We start from the raw sequence: 16702 nt of genomic DNA, 5'->3' as shown, positions 1-16702 counted from the left end.
AGGTAGTCTTTGATGTGTATTTTCTCTGTGAAAAAAAAATTCAGAAAAGTTGCAGAAAATCTGCAACTTCAAAACCTCACCAAATACTTATCGTGGGATCGTATACTTTCAGGGAACTTGCATTTAAACAAACAGCCCAGCTGACATTCACTCTTTTTTAATTTTTTTTTTTGGGCGACTATAGTTTTCAGATAGGAATGTTCAGTTGGAGAGGTTTTTTTTTTTTTTTTTTCTTCTTCACACCAACCGTTTATAATTTCCTTCAAATAAAGTGCAAACCATGTGATCTGTCTTGTCCATTAGATCCTATGCATGGTTACCATTTGTAAGCTGTAGGTTGTGAACGACTTAAGGTGTGCCCACAACAAAAGAGCTGTCAAAGCTGTAAGTTTATGTGCACACAAGACGCTGGCGTACCTGAAGAGTATTCATACAGGAAGTTGTTTCTGGCGGCGGTTTGACTCCTTTCTGTTCATCCCAAACACTTTTATGTGATAACAGATGCTCATTTTGTGTAGGAGGTAATTACTGTTGCGAATGAATGTAGCTCCTAATGCACTTGTTAAAAAAAAAAAAAAACACTTACATCTATTATGTAGTTTATTTGGCTCAACTTTTTACATCAGTAATAAAATACTGAACTAAAAAAAAAACAGGAATCTTGGAATTTTTCACACTGGCTACACCTGCTTTTTACACTCTGGCACACAACAATACATTTACATAGCCCTAAGGCCATGTTCAGAATTATTTGGTCAGTGGGTGAGAAATGCAGAAATGGTGACGTGTTTCTATTATACTTTTCTTCTCATTGTTCCACTCCTGGTTTTGGCTTGCAAATACTGATGTAAAGCACTGAACATGTGAGCCTGGGCTAATAGTCAGACCATGACCTTCTCTTTTGTATTGAAGTGTCACTCTAATGAGTATATGCAAAGGTCACTGTAAATGGAGGATGAGCAGGGTCAGGATTGTCATCACCTATTGTGAATGGTGGATCCTGTGTTATCAGTAGGTGTATCAGGTGTTACCTTTCAGTGTAAGGGTACCGTCTCACAGTGGCACTTTGGTCGCTACGACGGCACGATCCGTGACGTTCCAGCGATATAGTTACGATCTCGCTGTGTCTGACACGCTACTGCGATCAGGGACCCCGCTGAGAATCGTACGTCGTAGCAGATCGTTTGAAACTTTATTTCGTCACTGGATCACCCGCTGACATCGCTGGATCGTTGTGTGTGACACCGATGCAGCGATGTCTTCACTGGTAACCAGGGTAAATATCGGGTTACTAAGCGCAGGGCTGCGCTTAGTAACCCGATGTTTACCCTGGTTACCATTGTAAATGTAAAGAAAAAAAAAACACTACATACTTACATTCCGGTGCCTGTCACGTACCCGGGCGTCCGCTTCCCTGCAGTCTTCCGGCATCCTGTGTCAGCGCCGGCCGGCCGTACATCAGAGCACAGCGGTGACGTCACCGCTCTGCTTTACGGCTGCGCTTACACAGGATGCAGGAGGAGTGCAGGGAAGTGGACGCCCGGGGACGTGACAGGCACCGGAATGTGAGTATGTGTTTGTTTTGTTTTTTTACATTTACAATGGTAGCCAGGGTAAACATCGGGTTACTAAGCGCGGCCCTGCACTTAGTAACCCGATGTTTACCCTGGTTACCCGGGGACTTCGGCATCGTTGGTCGCTGGAGAGCTGTCTGTGTGACAGCTCCCCAGCGACCACACAAGGACTTTCCAAGATCACGGCCAGGTCGTATCGCTGGTCGTGATCGTTGGAAAGTTGCTGAGTGTGACGGTACCCTAATTCCAACCCTGCTGATAAAATTCCTGTAAATTCTTCCTGAAAGGAGCAGAATCTAAAAAAAAAAGCCACATTCGGCAGTGTGAAAATTTCAAGATTATGTGCTAATTTCTTGTTTGTTTTTTTAATAAAGATGCTATGAAGGCAAAAAAAGTTTGTTTTTTAAACTACAAGTTAACACACAAAAAAATATTTAAACAATAGTTAATTTTCTGACCTAGTGTCTAGGTATGATCTGGTGTATTATTGGGATACTTATTTAAGCTCGCAACATTTGCATATGCTATTAGGACATTTCTCCAAAGAGGTCCAATTGCAAATCCAGATATGACATTTGTAGTCAAGCTGTTTGAAGCTGTAGTGTGTGGGTTATATATGTAAATGCACCCACACCTTTAATTTCATATTTGCTTGTCTTCTGTGATTGTCCTGTGTACAGAACTGACAGCAACACTTCTCACCACATGTTCAGACCACATGTCTGCAATGTGAACATTGTCCGTTCTTACATGGCTATGCAGTTTAAAATGAACACATAAGCTACCGTACTGAGAATTTTTTGTGATGATGAGAATTTTTTTTTTTTTGTACAGTTACACAATAATTCCTTTGAATATTGGAGCAAGTTATCATTGTCTTTTTGGATGAACAAAATGTAACAAATCTTAAGTGTGTCAATTTTCCTAATTCTACAGTTAAGACGTAACAGGAGTTACACTTCCTCCTTCACGCCCTTCAATGTTTCGCCAAGCCTAGAAGGTCCCAACATCTAGGCTGACCTTTTTAATAGTACTAGTTTTACTAAAACTGCAGGTTAATGTATTCCAATTTCAGTGCGGGAGAACACAGTAATATCCCCATACACCTTATACTAATGTCATCTGAACCCGCCTATATTGACAGATTCGGCCAATGAGCTAATGTGTATCAGGGCGCCGATCGACTGATGAATGGGAGAGATGTCGATTGCATATGTCCGATTTTGACTTCTGATCGCATTGTTCTCCCTGCAATGAGTCACCGGCGGACTTGTCAGTCGGGCTTTCTCTGAGAACACAGGAGCATTCAGCCAAGTGAGCGATCCTGTGTATGAGAGGATTTGCTGAGGTGGCTGTCGGATAGGACAAAGCATCATTCGGCCCGAAAGCCATCTAATGTGTACGGCCAGCTTAAGAAGGAGGTACGGTAGTGTTTGCTCTGTGTTTTGGCAGGGATTTGAGTGTAGGACTGTAGAGTGCCCAAATCGTACTCAGACACATGATAAAGCAGTACAAAATGAGGCTTTGTCAGAACCATATAGGCACTAGCCACGTCATGTTATGGCAATCTCTCTGCACAGTTTGGTGCGGACTAGACATTTCTAGTCTTTACGAATGGGACTGAATATGCAGTTCTTGGGTCCTGTATGGTACTTTAGGCATTACATTTACAAAGTGACCAGTATTTATTCTGGGACTGTATGGCAATATAACATATATACCATATGTGGATAAGTATGGCCATTGCTGCCTTGATAGAACTATTTAGACTTTTATGTTTTGTTTTTTACTGAAAATTTGTGGAGGAATGTGTTTGGTCACACATGAACATCTTATTGTCCAAACTTTGGCATATGACATTGCTCAAAATTGCCATTGTATATTTCTGGGACAAGTGTGACTTTATTTTCCCCATCGCTACAAGAAAAAGCAGCTGCTAAGCCCAGGTACCTGTAAGATGGAGCTGTGGACAATGACATGTTACAGAATGTTCTGCCATTTATCAGTTTCATTTAGTGAAAGGCTGGAAACATGTCTCTTGTGCACCAGGCTTCATTCTATTTAGCACATAACTATTTCCATTATTGGTTTAATTACCAAGGATATTGACCCTTTATTGTAATATATGTATACCAGTGATAAAACGAAAACACAGTAAATGCCCAAAATTGGTACATTGTGACAACATCTCTGATTTTCTTATGTGTCCAGAATTGTCCTGAGTTAAGGTACCTTCACACTGAACAACTTAACAACGATAACGACAGCGATCCGTGACGTTTCAGCGTCCTGGATAGCGATATCGTTGTGTTTGACACGCAGCAGCGATCAGGATCCTGCTGTGACATCATTGGTCGGAGCTAGAAGGCCAGCACCTTATTTCGTCGCTGGATCACCCACTGACATCGCAGGGCCGCGCTTAGTAACCCGATATTTACCCTGGTTACCAGTGTAAATGTAAAAAAAAACAAACACTACATACTTACATCCTGGTGTCTGTCGGGTCCCCCGGCGTCCGCTTCCCTGCACTGTCAGCGCCGGCCGGCCGTAAAGCAGAGCACAGCGGTGACTTCACCGCTCTGCTTTAGGGCCGGCGCTTACACAGTGCAGGGAAACGGATGCCGGGGGACGCGACAGACACCGGAATGTAAGTATGTAGTGTTTTTTTTTTTTACATATACACTGGTAACCAGGGTAAACATCGGGTTACTAAGCGCGGCCCTGCGCCTAGTAACCCGATGTTTACCCTGGTTACCCGGGGACTTCGGCATCGTTGGTCGCTGGAGAGCTGTCTGTGTGACAGCTCTCCAGCGACCACACAACGACGAAACAGCGACGCTGCAGCGATCGGCATCGTTGTCTATATCGCTGCAGCGTCGCTTAATGTGACGGTACCTTTAGTTTGTGGCTCTCCCTTTTGTACAGGTCTGTGAAAGGTGCCTGCCCTGCTTAATGCAGATATTATCAGTCAGTTGTTTGTCCAGTTTGTCAGCATTAGTAGGCTTGACACAAACTATGATGCAAAGGATCAGCCTGAAGACTAATAGCCCTTGAGAATGAGAGATACATATAAATAATAATTATTATTGTTTCAAGCAAATATTGAGACCCAGATAAAACATAGCAGACTACAAAAATTATGAACAAGCCGCCATATACTTCATAGGACCAGATTACCACAACATATTTAGGGGGCAAAAGATGCACATTAAAGTTTTGGCCTCTGCAACCCCAATAAATATTCCTTGAGAATAATCTGCTGTAGATGCTATACGGCTTCCAGATTTGGCACCTTTCACTGTTCTTTTAGGATGTTTTTACACCAGTATAATTTCCTTCTATAACATCATGTTCTTGTGTTAAATGAAGGAATCCTATGTATGATTACACACAGGTCCTTCTGCATGCTTACTGGTATCTTGGCAAATGTTTTAATAAAATATTTGCTTAGTATGTAATCAATTGTTTTAGAAAGAGAGGCACCCGAAAAAATAAATTACACAAAAGAATTAAAGGTAATGAGTCCTGAGAAAAGATCTATTGTTTAAAACATGTTTTTGTGTTATTGCCGTTTCCTTTTTTTTGAATTACAAATCTTGTAAATTTCACGTTGGCCATTGTGTTATTTTGAAATCTTCCCTTTTTTTTTTTTTTTTTTGTAGGACAGCCATTTATATATTAAGGGTATGTGTACACGTTGCGGATTTTGCTGCGCATCCACATTGGATTGGCCACTGCAGATTAGCAGCAGTTTTCCATGAGTTTACAGTACCATGTAAGCCTATGGAAAACAAAATCCGCAGTGCACATGCTGCGGAAAAAAAAGTCCGGAAACGTAGTGTTGTTTATTCCGCAGCATGTCAGTTCTTTGTGCGGATTCCGCGGCGGTTTACACCTGCTCCATAATAGGAATCTGCAGGTGTAAAACCGCAGGTGGAATCCGCACAAAAAAGGCTTTAATCAAGAGAATGCCAAGAGTGTGCAAAGGAGTCATCAAAGCAAAAGGTGGCTACTTTGAAGAACCTACAATATAAGACATATTTTCAGTTGTTTCACACTTTTTTGTTAAAGGGACTCTGTCACCCCCTCCAGCCGTTAGAAACTAAAAGAGCCACCTTGTGCAGCAGTAATGCTGCATTCTGACAAGGTGGCTCTTTTAGTTATTGGTGCAGTCAAAGCAGAAATAGAGCGTTTTATAATTTAGCAAAAATACCTGTCTTTAGCCCTGGAGGCAGGTCTTAACCCCCCTGCTGCACACGCCACACTGCAGTCACTCAAAACTTCTTCGACGCCGCCCCCTCCGCGCTGTTTTCAAATCAAATCTGGCGCCTGCGCTGTTTTGTTCTGCCTGGGGCAGGCGCAGTGTTTGCTGCCCATCTGACCTCAGATGCAGTCTCGCAGACTGCGCCTGTGCGGCCACCCAGCTTGTGAATCCCAGCCCCGCAGTGTGTTATGCATATATATATATATTTTATTTATTTTTAAATTTATGCACCCATCTCATCTCATAGGAAGCCTGGCATTTCAACAGCCAAGTATAGTAAATTCCCAGCATGAACACCAGAATAAAATGGAAATATGGATAGACTAAAAGGAAACAATGGTGTGGGGTCCCCAATATTTTTCTTAACCAGCTGAGGGAAAGCAGACACCTGGGGGCTGGTATTTATAGTCTGGGAAGGGGGTAATAAACATGGAGCTTATTAATATCAGGTCACAGCTGTCTACTTAGCCTTTACTTGTTATTAACAAGGAGTGACCCCCCCAAATAAATGACATGGGGTCCCCCATTATTAATAACCAGCAAAGGTTAGGCAGACAACGGCGGGGTGATATTAACCCCTTAAACCCCAAGGGTGGTTTGCATGTTTATGACCGGGCCAATTTTTACAGTTCTGACCACTGTCCCTTTATGAGGTTATAACTCTGGAACGCTTCAACGGATCCCGGTGATTCTGACATGGTTTTCTCGTGACTTATTGTACTTCATGTTAGTGGTAAAATTTCCTCAACATTACTTGCTTTGATCTGTGAAAAAAATTGAAATTTGGTGAAAATTTCACAATTTTCCAACTTTAGATTTTCATGCCCTTAAATCACAGAGATATGTCCCACAAAATACTTTAATAAGTAACATTTCCCACATGTCTACTTTAAATCAGCACAATTTTGGAACCAACTTTTTTTGTTAAGGAGTTATAAGGGTTAAATTTGACCAGCAATTTCTCATTTTTACAACACCATTTTTTTTAGGGACCATATCACATTTGAAGTCACTTTGAGGGGTCTATATGATAGAAAATAACCAAGTGTGACACCATTCTAAAAACTGCACCCCTCAAGGTGCTCAACACCACATTCAAGAAGTTTATTAACCCTTCAGATGTTTCACAGGAATTTTTGGAATGTTTTTAAAAAAAAGAACATTTAACTTTTTTTCACAAAAAATTTCCTACAGATCCAACTTGTTTTTATTTTACCAAGGGTAACAGAAGAAATTGGACTCCAATTCTCTCTCTCTCTCTCTCTCTCTCTCTCTTCTTTTGTATATATATATTTATAAAAAGAAATTTTTTAAGCTTTATCACTTTGTCCCAGGCTGGGGTGTCACTGTATAGTGTCAGATCGCTGATCACAGTGCTGGAAGCTTGCGGCACCTGCTCTCAGCAGGCGCTCGCAAGCCACCTCCCTGAAGGCCCTCCGTGGCCATCTTGGATTCGGGGTGCCAGCAGGGAGGAGGACGGAGGAGACACTTGGAACAACGCGATCACATCGCGTTGTTCCAAGGATCTCGGTGAAGCACTTAGGGAGCCCCCTCCCTGCGCAATGCTTCCTTATACCACCGGAACGCTGCGATCATGTTTGATCGCAGTGTTCAGGGGGTTAATGTGTCGGATGTCAGCTGTGATAATCAGCTGACACTCGGCCGCTCTCCCCCCGTGAGCGCGACTGATCGCCTATGACGTACTATCCTGTCCATGGGAATTAAGTCCCAGGTCACATGGATGGGATAGTACGTCCAATGGCAGAAAGGGGTTAATAGTCTTGGAAGGGGCCATGGATATTGGGCCTCTACTCAGACTAAAAACAGCCCTAACCCACCCCAGAAATGGTGCATCCATTAGATGAGCCATTGCTGGCGCTTGGCCTCGGATCTTCCCACTTGACCTGGTGCGGTGGCAAGTGGGGTAATGGTATTGGGGCTTGATGTCAGCTTTTTTATGGCCGCTGACATTCAAACCAGGGGTTAGTAATGGGGGTGTCTTATAGACGCCTCTCCATTAATAACCTCGTAGGCAAATGTAATCAAGACAAACACAGAATAAAGTCCTTTGTTTGAAATAAAAACTCTTAGACCCTCTGTTACCCATTTATACCCATTTTATACCTTATACCCATTTTATTTTCCAAAGGAAAATTTAAAAAAACAAAGAAATCCTCATCTGTCCGCAGATAATCCATTTGACAAGCCCAACGCAACTATATCTGGATGCATCGCTGAGTGGTTACAAAAAATGCAACCACTCAGCCCGGCAGCCAATTGATGCTCAGCGTGAGAAAGCAGCTTCAGTTCCGAGCGCTAACGTTAGTAAGGTGACTAGAGTTCATTGCCAATGAACTCTGGTCACCGTATTGACTGACATCACCGTTCGGTGCCTGAAACATTTCTCAGGCAGTGAGTGGTGACGTCAGTAAGGTGTTTTTCTTTATGAAAAGACAGAAAATGTGAATCTAATTCGATTACTAATTCTGCTTTTTAATACACATCAGGATATGAAAAAATACATTGACACATAACCCGATTAATGGTTAATTTTCTTATGACAGTCACCCTTTTAAAAAGGTTGTCGCAAAATCAACTATGAAGCATAGACAAGACTAGTCCGGCTCCTCCCTGTGTTGCTGGAGGGGACAGGTCTCTCCCTCAAGTACACAAAGGTAGAGGCCTGACAGTACGGGGAAGAGCCGTTCGAAGGTGCAGCCGATCTACTCATCTCCAGTTATGGTCTCCTGATAGATCTTGAAAGAATATCTTGTGTAAAACATCAGGGTATTTCAGTGAATAGTATGCCTGGCACCAATCATGCAGCCAGGCCGTGATTTATGCTGTCCATGGTTTGGGCAGCATGATTCGTTTGACAGGTTCTCTCTTAAAGGATTTGTATTATCATCTTAAATGGGTAAAATTTTAAAAATGCTCATAAAGAGGTAGCTTTGCAATTTACTTGTTACTAAAAATCCTCCTTATTCTCAAGTATGAAAACCCATCTGTTCCACTATAACCCCACTAATCATGGAGTGGACAGAAAAAACACAAAGTCTAAAATTTGTCTTTAGAATTAACTACGGTAAACAGATTTTATTGACAATAAAATTTCTTTACAAATCTATGAAAACCTCAAGTAATGAGGGACACTACATGCTAAGAACTCCTTTAAACACCCCATGGAGTATATGAAATGTAATAAACTCTGTTGTTATAGGGCTAATTATATTAAATTAATTAAATAACAATATACATAGAGGAGCCACATGATACTATATATGGCGTCTTTTTACAAAATAATGCCTATATGCTGAACACATCAGATATAGAGCTCAGCAGTTCCACATTTTGTTATACATTAGCAACAATTATAGATATAAACAGTCTCACAAAATTACTTACTCTTATCTGTGGAGTTAGTGCTGTGTCCCTCCACCTCGACGCGCGTTTCGTCCACACTTCTTCAGGGGGTGTGGAAGAAGTCTATGCTTCATAGTTAAAATCCTTTAAAAAATAGTAGTGTAACAAAACACATAGTGAAAAGAAATTGAAATAAAATTAGTATTTGGTGTGACCATCCATTGCCTTCAAAACTGCATCAAAGCATCAATTTTTCTAGGTACCCTTGTGCACACACTGTTTTTGAAGGAATGTGGCAGGGAGGTAGGCGACCTTTGAAAACTTGGAGTAGGATGCAGGTTGGTTGGCAAAGAGTGGTCATCCCAAATATGTGATTTATATTTTTTATTTTGTTCATTCATTTGGTATTTTGTTAAAATAAACTACCGCATTATCAATTAATACGTCTTTTTGAAAGCATTTTTACTGTGCAGCATTTTCCCCACACCTGCCTAAACCGTTTGCACTTTGCTATGTGTCTAAATATATATTTATTTCATGAGATTATTTTTTTCTGTCTAAAATATATAATGATTACTTGTTTTGCATTAATTTTTTTGTATTTCTAAATAATTGCATGTAAAATAAACTAAAATCTAAAGAAAAGTCGATTAATGTGTGTGTGTGTGTGTGTAGTCCTACATTTTGATGTAAGAGTAATAATCAGTCAGCTAAAACCACATGGCAGTATATGCTTCATTTCACAAGTTGCTTATGAAAGGAGAGCTGCAGCTGACATATCACCTTAGCCTGAAGGCTTGCTAAATATAAGCTACTGTTTTGCCTTCCATTTAAAGGAAAAAGTAACATGAAAAGATGGAAAACTACACAAACTAATTTCTGCTGCATCATGAATGGTGATGAGTGAATGTGCTCGGGTTAGGTGTTACCCAAGCATACTCATGTGCTGAGTGTCTTCAGTGTGCTCGAAAAATATGTTCGAGTCCCCGCGGCTGAGTGTCTCGCGGCTAACAAACAGGCAATCTATGCATGTGTTGTGGCTGTCGAACAGCCGAGAGACATGCAGGTGCGGGGACTTGAACATATTTTTCGAGCACGCTGAAGACACTTGGTTAGCTCCTGAGCATGCTCAGATAACACCTTATCCCAGAGGTGTATCTAGGTTTTCTGCCACCCGGGGCAAGAATTCAGTTTGACACCTATTTACCCCCCCAGGACCATAAGTATGAAAATTGCATATGAGTGAAGTGTCCATGTGATGACTACTGGAAGCTGCAGAGCTGAATCCTGACATTGCAGGCTTCTGAATTTTCACAACGAATGAACTGCACACTTTTAGGATTCTCCTTGCCAGTGGCAAGAGTGGATGGTAATGTCAGCACAAGTATGCAATTTGCATACTTCTGACCACATTCTGACTAGACGTGCCCTGCCTCGCTCAGTTCATTTTCATTGAATGAGGCAACACATGTCTAGTCAGCATGTGACCACATGTATGTAACTCTCCGGCACGAGAGAATCCGAACAACCCGCAGTAAACACTGTGAGAATTCAGAAGTCTGCAGTCACAAAGAATGACTGCAGACTCATTACAAACCTGGACAACCCCTTTAATGCTCCTGAGAGTTAGTCAGTATCACAAATAACATTTACATCCAGGTACCTTATAGATAATGTTGTCTCTGGAGCCGTTCTTCTTTTCTTCATCTTGTCCAGACCCCATGATGATTTTTTTTCATCCACAGCCTGGCTCTGCAGACTTCCATCTTCTCTGGTCTTCTGCAGCAAATCTCCACATGATGTTCTTAAAGATAGCAGTGCCCTACGCTGAGCCCCTGAATAAATAATTGTCCCTCACTATACTGCCTGCACAAATTATGACCCCCCCCCCCCCCACATTGTCCCTCTTATGGTACATGCTCTTCAGACTGACCTCTCCTTTCCATCCTGGAACCCTTCTTCACACTGTCCTCTCACACTGTGTCCTCCCTATAGGGCCCAGTCTCTATACTGTACCCTCTCATCACACTCCCCCGCCTTGGTATGCTGTCCCCTCCTGGCTGTACCCTTACACTGTCACCCCCCCCATTCTACGCCCCCACTACACTTCAGTCTCTATTCTGTGCCAACTCATTTTTCTCCTCCTATACAGTCTCCTCACACTATTCCCCTCCCTCCTCATACTGTCTCCTCTCACATTCCCCCTGTTCACCAGACTGTCTCCTTATATTTACCCCCTCTCTCTATACTGCCTGTTCACACATACTCCCGACTCCACATACTGTCTGCACACATCCCATCACCCTCACTCCCCATACTGTGTCCACATACATTTTTACCATCTCTACTCATACATTCCTTCGTTCGCTCCCCATACTGTCTGCACCCATCCCCCCAGTCACCATACTGTGTCTGCACCCATTCCCCCATACTGTTTCCTTGTCCATGCTCCCCATTCCCATTCCCCTTTCTGTTTCCCCATACGTGCTCCCATACTGTTTCCTCATGCCCTGCATCTCCCCCTTTGCTCCTCATTTTGTGTCCTCAAATCCCCTCCACACATTAAATCCTCCATCCCCACTCCAAATCTCCACCCCACACATTAAATCTCCCCCCATGGACTTAATCTTTGGTGTCTTCAGCTCCACTGGAGCGCCTACCACCAATGTGCGCATCGAGTGCATGTGCATGCGTGAGTGACGTCAACAGTGTGATCATATGACCTGATCACGCTGCTGGCGTTGGTCAGACCTGGCAGTCAGAGCTTCAATTGTACCTGCGTATGTAAGATGCAAGTACAATTGATCACTGGGAGCCAGCGCGCTGCAGCTTCTATATGCTGTCTGCATTAGGCAGCCCTACTGTGTTCCCCTGCCGGATGCGCCTGGGGTACATGCCCCGGCAGCCCCTCCCTAGATATGCCTTTGCCTTATCGTTCGCTCATCACTAATCATGAATTGTTATTGGTTCAGTATGATCTTTTTTATTCTTTACAGGTTATATCCAATACTTAGCTTTAGAAATGCATATATTTAAAGATGTTTTACTTGGTCTCAAATTGATAAGTCATTCACTTATTTTTTTGCAGTACTACAGCTGTGCTTCTTTGGGCAACATTGCTGTTAATCCAGAGCACCATAAAGCCATGCTCACAATTGGGGATAAGTTCTTGATTCGAATGCTGGTCTCAATGATGTCTTCCACTGTGCAAAAGGTAAAGTCATTAAGGCAATACTACTCAATTAAATGATGGATACGGTGCCTACATAATAGTTTCAGGGGTACACATTTCTTGTTGTTGAAACCAGTATGTAATTTCCATGTTCTAGCAGTTCTGAATTGTGGTACTATGCAGATCACAGGTTGACGGTATATATGCCTTCTAGTTAAAGGGGGTTTCCCACGAACAAAAAGTTAATTTTAATCAATGGAGCATGGAATAATAATGATTACACCAATTGGATGTGTTTTACTTCAAAGAAAGAAAAATCCCCTGCTGTAATGTCTGTATAGTTTTTTTTTTGTTTGTTTGTTTCTCCCCCCCCCCCCCCTTCACCTGCTTGGGAGCTGTGGTATGATCAGACCATGTTCCTACACAGTCAGACACAGCCATTACACAGTACACAACAGGGGCACATTTATAAGATTATCTCGGCACAGGAACATTTTTTTTTTTTTAAACACATTCAGTTGTGGAAATTATGATTCCAAGATTAATTGATTAACATGAAGGGGGTTTCAGCTGGCAAGAGTATTTATATAAAAAGGCCTCAAAGATCTCAGTAGTATCATTGCTCCTTGTGGAGGGTGATATGCCTGTTATACCAGTGTAAGGAGACTTATAGGCCATGCAATGCTCCTCTGGGAAATTTAAGAATGCAAATTTTCTCTGCAAAGAGATAGAGGAAGAGAATGAGCATTGCATGTTCTATAAGTCTCCTTAGGGCTCATACTCACATGCGAGAAACTCGGATGAGTCTCGCACGTCAATACCCGGCACTCAGATCGGAGCATGTGTGGAGCGCCCCCACACCGCCGCAGGGCCGAGGGGTACCCGGAGCCGGGCCTCTGGGTCTCAGTCCTGGGGTTGTCACGGTGGCTAGACCCGGTCCGTGGCCCTGTTTGTCAGTGGGGGACGTCCAGTAGAATAAGTGATGATGATGATGCAGTAACGGTGGTGTAGCGGTGCAGTTGTGGGGGTGCAGGTCGCGGTAAATAACGAGGACACCAGGTTGCAGTCTCTTTACCTCTTTACTGGAGATCTCTCAGTCCGCAGTCCAGAATACGGTTCACCAGGCTGCGCAAGACCGGTCGGTCCGATGGCACTTCCAGAGTTCTCCTCACAGGTGGAAATCAGTGCCCTCCTTCTTAGCGCTATGTGTTGTAGTCCTTCCCTGCTGTGCTCACGGAAAGTACCCCACAACTGTTGTGTCTGTTTCTTAAGTTCCCTCACAACTCGATTCACTGATGTTCTTCTCGTATTCCACCCCTCCCTGTTATTCAGGTTGGAACGGCACCCGTTTGTCAGGTAGGCCTGGAGTTCTTCCGGGACCCTAGAGACGCCCCTCTCCCGCAATTGCCCCCCAAGACTTCATAGGTGATATGTGGTAGACAGCCTGCCTTAAACTGACTGCCCTGCCGCTGTTTGGAGTATGGCTTGAAGCTGTATGCTATTCCACTCCCTCGGCGTTCCGGCCACCGGTAATGCGCCTCAGTAGGATGTTGCTCCGGTCCTACAGCATGACCCCTACTGGTATTCTCCTTTTTGCTTGATCTCGTTTCTCACTCAGCACAATCTCTCGCTTCTAGTCCTTTCTTGGGCACCGCCGCTATGCTGAGCAGGCACGGTCCCGTTACGTTCTTTCTAATGCCAAGCCTCTGTCAGGATCCCACCCCTGACAGAGACCCTACTGTCTCTTCCTCCACAACACCCTCTGCCACAAGGTGTTGCTTCGTTCAATCCAGTCAGCTTTTTTTCCTCTAACTTCCTGCCTGACCCCCAGTTTACCCACTATGGTGGGGAGTGGCCTAATGAATAGCACCCTTAGCTCCCCCCGGAGGCCCAGCTGTGAAACATATTGGTGTCTGTGATACCTGCTCAGAGGAACTCCTTCAGTGCCATCGAACGCACCATGGCTCCCCATAGTGGCGGATCCACAGTACTGCAACGACCAGGACTCTGGGGCGCTGCACATGCGGCCGCAGAGCAATACATGTGCTGAACGCTCCGCTCCTGGCTGCCGGCAGCAGTGCTGGGTATTGCCGTGCGAGACTCATCCGAGTTTCTCACATGTGAGTATGAGCCCTTACACTGACATCAGGCGTGTCACTCTCCAAAAGGAGAAACATTGCCCCTTAGACCCCAGCCAGAGGCCTATCATACAGTCAAATCGGATCTCGTACTTTGCACGAAGGAGGAGCGACATCCTGAAACTCAAGTCTGCAAATTTGAGATTTTGGTTTTGCTTGTTATCCTAAGTTATATGGCAAGGCTCATTAAAGGGTCGATATTAACTTTAAGATTGTTACTTCCACTAGAGATCAAGTCCTCTTCCTCTCTGAGGGGACAATTTGCACATTTATGTAAAAAATATCTATAAGGAACCATTCATGCTACCCTAACCATGTGCAGCATGAAATGTTCCCTCATCACAATAAAAACTAGGATTTCAGAGAAAAAAAACATTTTCAAAAGAGTCAGAGACAGGGAGAAGTATTTGCAGGGAAGCTTCCCCACGTCATGCTAGTGGGCAGCATGAATCTACTGCCAGGTCTATGTTAAATGTAGTTTCATAGGACCCGGACAAATCTAAGACGCACTCGAGACCATTATAAGGCTGGGTTCTTAGCCTGCTTATAACACAATCTCCAAAAATGTCCATTGGATTCTACAGGCAAAAGGCATAAAGGAAACCCTTCTACCTCACTCCAGTGTTAGACCAAGACAAAAATAAAGAGATTTTCCACATCTATTCTTTTTTTCAGTAGGGTTAGTGCACAAAAGGAAACACATATTTGTAGAGGGGCAACGTGATGGGTAACGCTGTGCAGGCTCTGATAAAGGTAGATATGGGAGCAAAATGACACAGCAAACCTCTATAAATTCAAAGGAAAGAAAAGTTTGTGTGTGTATTATATATAAAAATTCAAATGAAACCCCCAATCTATTGAAAAAGGTGGAGGGGAGATCGTTTGTGTGTGGTATGTATATAGATATATATTTCGGAAAAACCACAGCACTGCCTATATGGTGCAAATGTCTTCAAGGAAACTGGCAAAGCTTTCTACCAAAGATATAGAAAGCCAGAAAAAAGGAGACAGCACATCCAAAATAGGAATGAATTGCTGGAGACTGAAACCTAGCTGATGTTGGTGAATAAAGGATCCCTATTTTCTCACTATTCCAGATGTCCTGACTTAATTTTTTTTTTGTGTATGAGATTATACATAATTTTTCTACATCTTTTCTTTATTTTACTCATCGCCATGAATTCCACAGCAGATTAGACTTACAGTTATATGAAAACGTTTGGGCACCCCTATTAATCTTAAGCTTAATGTTTTATAAAAATTGTTTGTTTTTTTGCAACGGCTATTTCAGTTTCATATATCTAATAACTGTTGGACACAGTAATGTTTCTGCCTTGAAATGAGGTTTATTGTACTAGCAAAAAATGTGCAACCTGCATTCAAACAAAATTTAACAGGTGCATAAGTATGGGCACCTCACCAGAAAAGTGACATTAATATTTAGTAGATCCTCCTTTTGCAAAAATAACAGCCTCTAGTCGCTTCCTGTAGCTTTTAATGAGTTCCTGGATCCTGGATGAAGGTATTTTTGACCATTCCTCTTTACAAAACAATTCCAGTTCAGTTAAGTTTGATGGTCGCCGAGCATGGACAGCCCTCTTCAAATGATCCCACAGATGTTCAATGATATTCAGGTCTGGGGACTGGGATGGCCATTCCAGAACAGTGTAATTGTTCCTCTGCATGAATGCCTGAGTAGATTTGGAGCGTTGTTTTGGATCATTGTCTTGCTGAAAGATCCATCCCCTGCGTAACTTCAACTTTGTCACTGATTCATGAACATTATTGTCAAGAATCTGCTGATACTGAGAGGAATCCATGCGTCCCTCAACTTTAACAAGATTCCCCGTGCCGGCATTGGCCACACAGCCCCAAAGCATGATGGAACCTCCACCAAATTATACTGTGGGTAGCAAGTGTTTTTCTTGGAATGCTGTGTTTTTTTTGCCACCACGCATAACGCCTTTTTGTATGACCAAACAACTCAATCTTGGTTTCATCAGTCCACAGGACCTTCTTCCAAAAAGAAATTGGCTTCTCCAAATGTGCTTTTGCATACCTCAGCTGACTCTGTTTGTGGCGTGCTTGCAGAAACGGCTTCTTTCGCATCACTCTCCCATACAGCTTCTCCTTGTGCAAAGTGCGTTGTATAGTTGACCGATGCACAGTGACACCATCTGCAGCAAGTTGA

The 16702-nt window shown here is 43.0% G+C and overlaps 1 protein-coding gene across 1 annotated transcript in view; it reads left to right on the top strand.

Annotated features, from left to right (window-relative positions):
- LOC143807593 (uncharacterized) overlaps window positions 1-16702 on the top strand; it is a 57644-nt gene that overhangs the window by 23913 nt on the left and 17029 nt on the right. The window contains exon 7 of the mRNA XM_077289301.1: window positions 12290-12415. Coding sequence (XP_077145416.1) covers window positions 12290-12415 — 126 coding nt within the window. The remainder of the gene's footprint in view (window positions 1-12289; window positions 12416-16702) is intronic.

This window comes from Ranitomeya variabilis, chromosome 2 (genome assembly GCF_051348905.1).
Source record: "Ranitomeya variabilis isolate aRanVar5 chromosome 2, aRanVar5.hap1, whole genome shotgun sequence".
Taxonomy (NCBI): Eukaryota; Metazoa; Chordata; class Amphibia; order Anura; family Dendrobatidae; genus Ranitomeya; species Ranitomeya variabilis.
The sequence above is the reverse complement of the archived record's forward strand: the minus strand, read 5'-3'. Positions and strand labels throughout refer to the sequence as shown.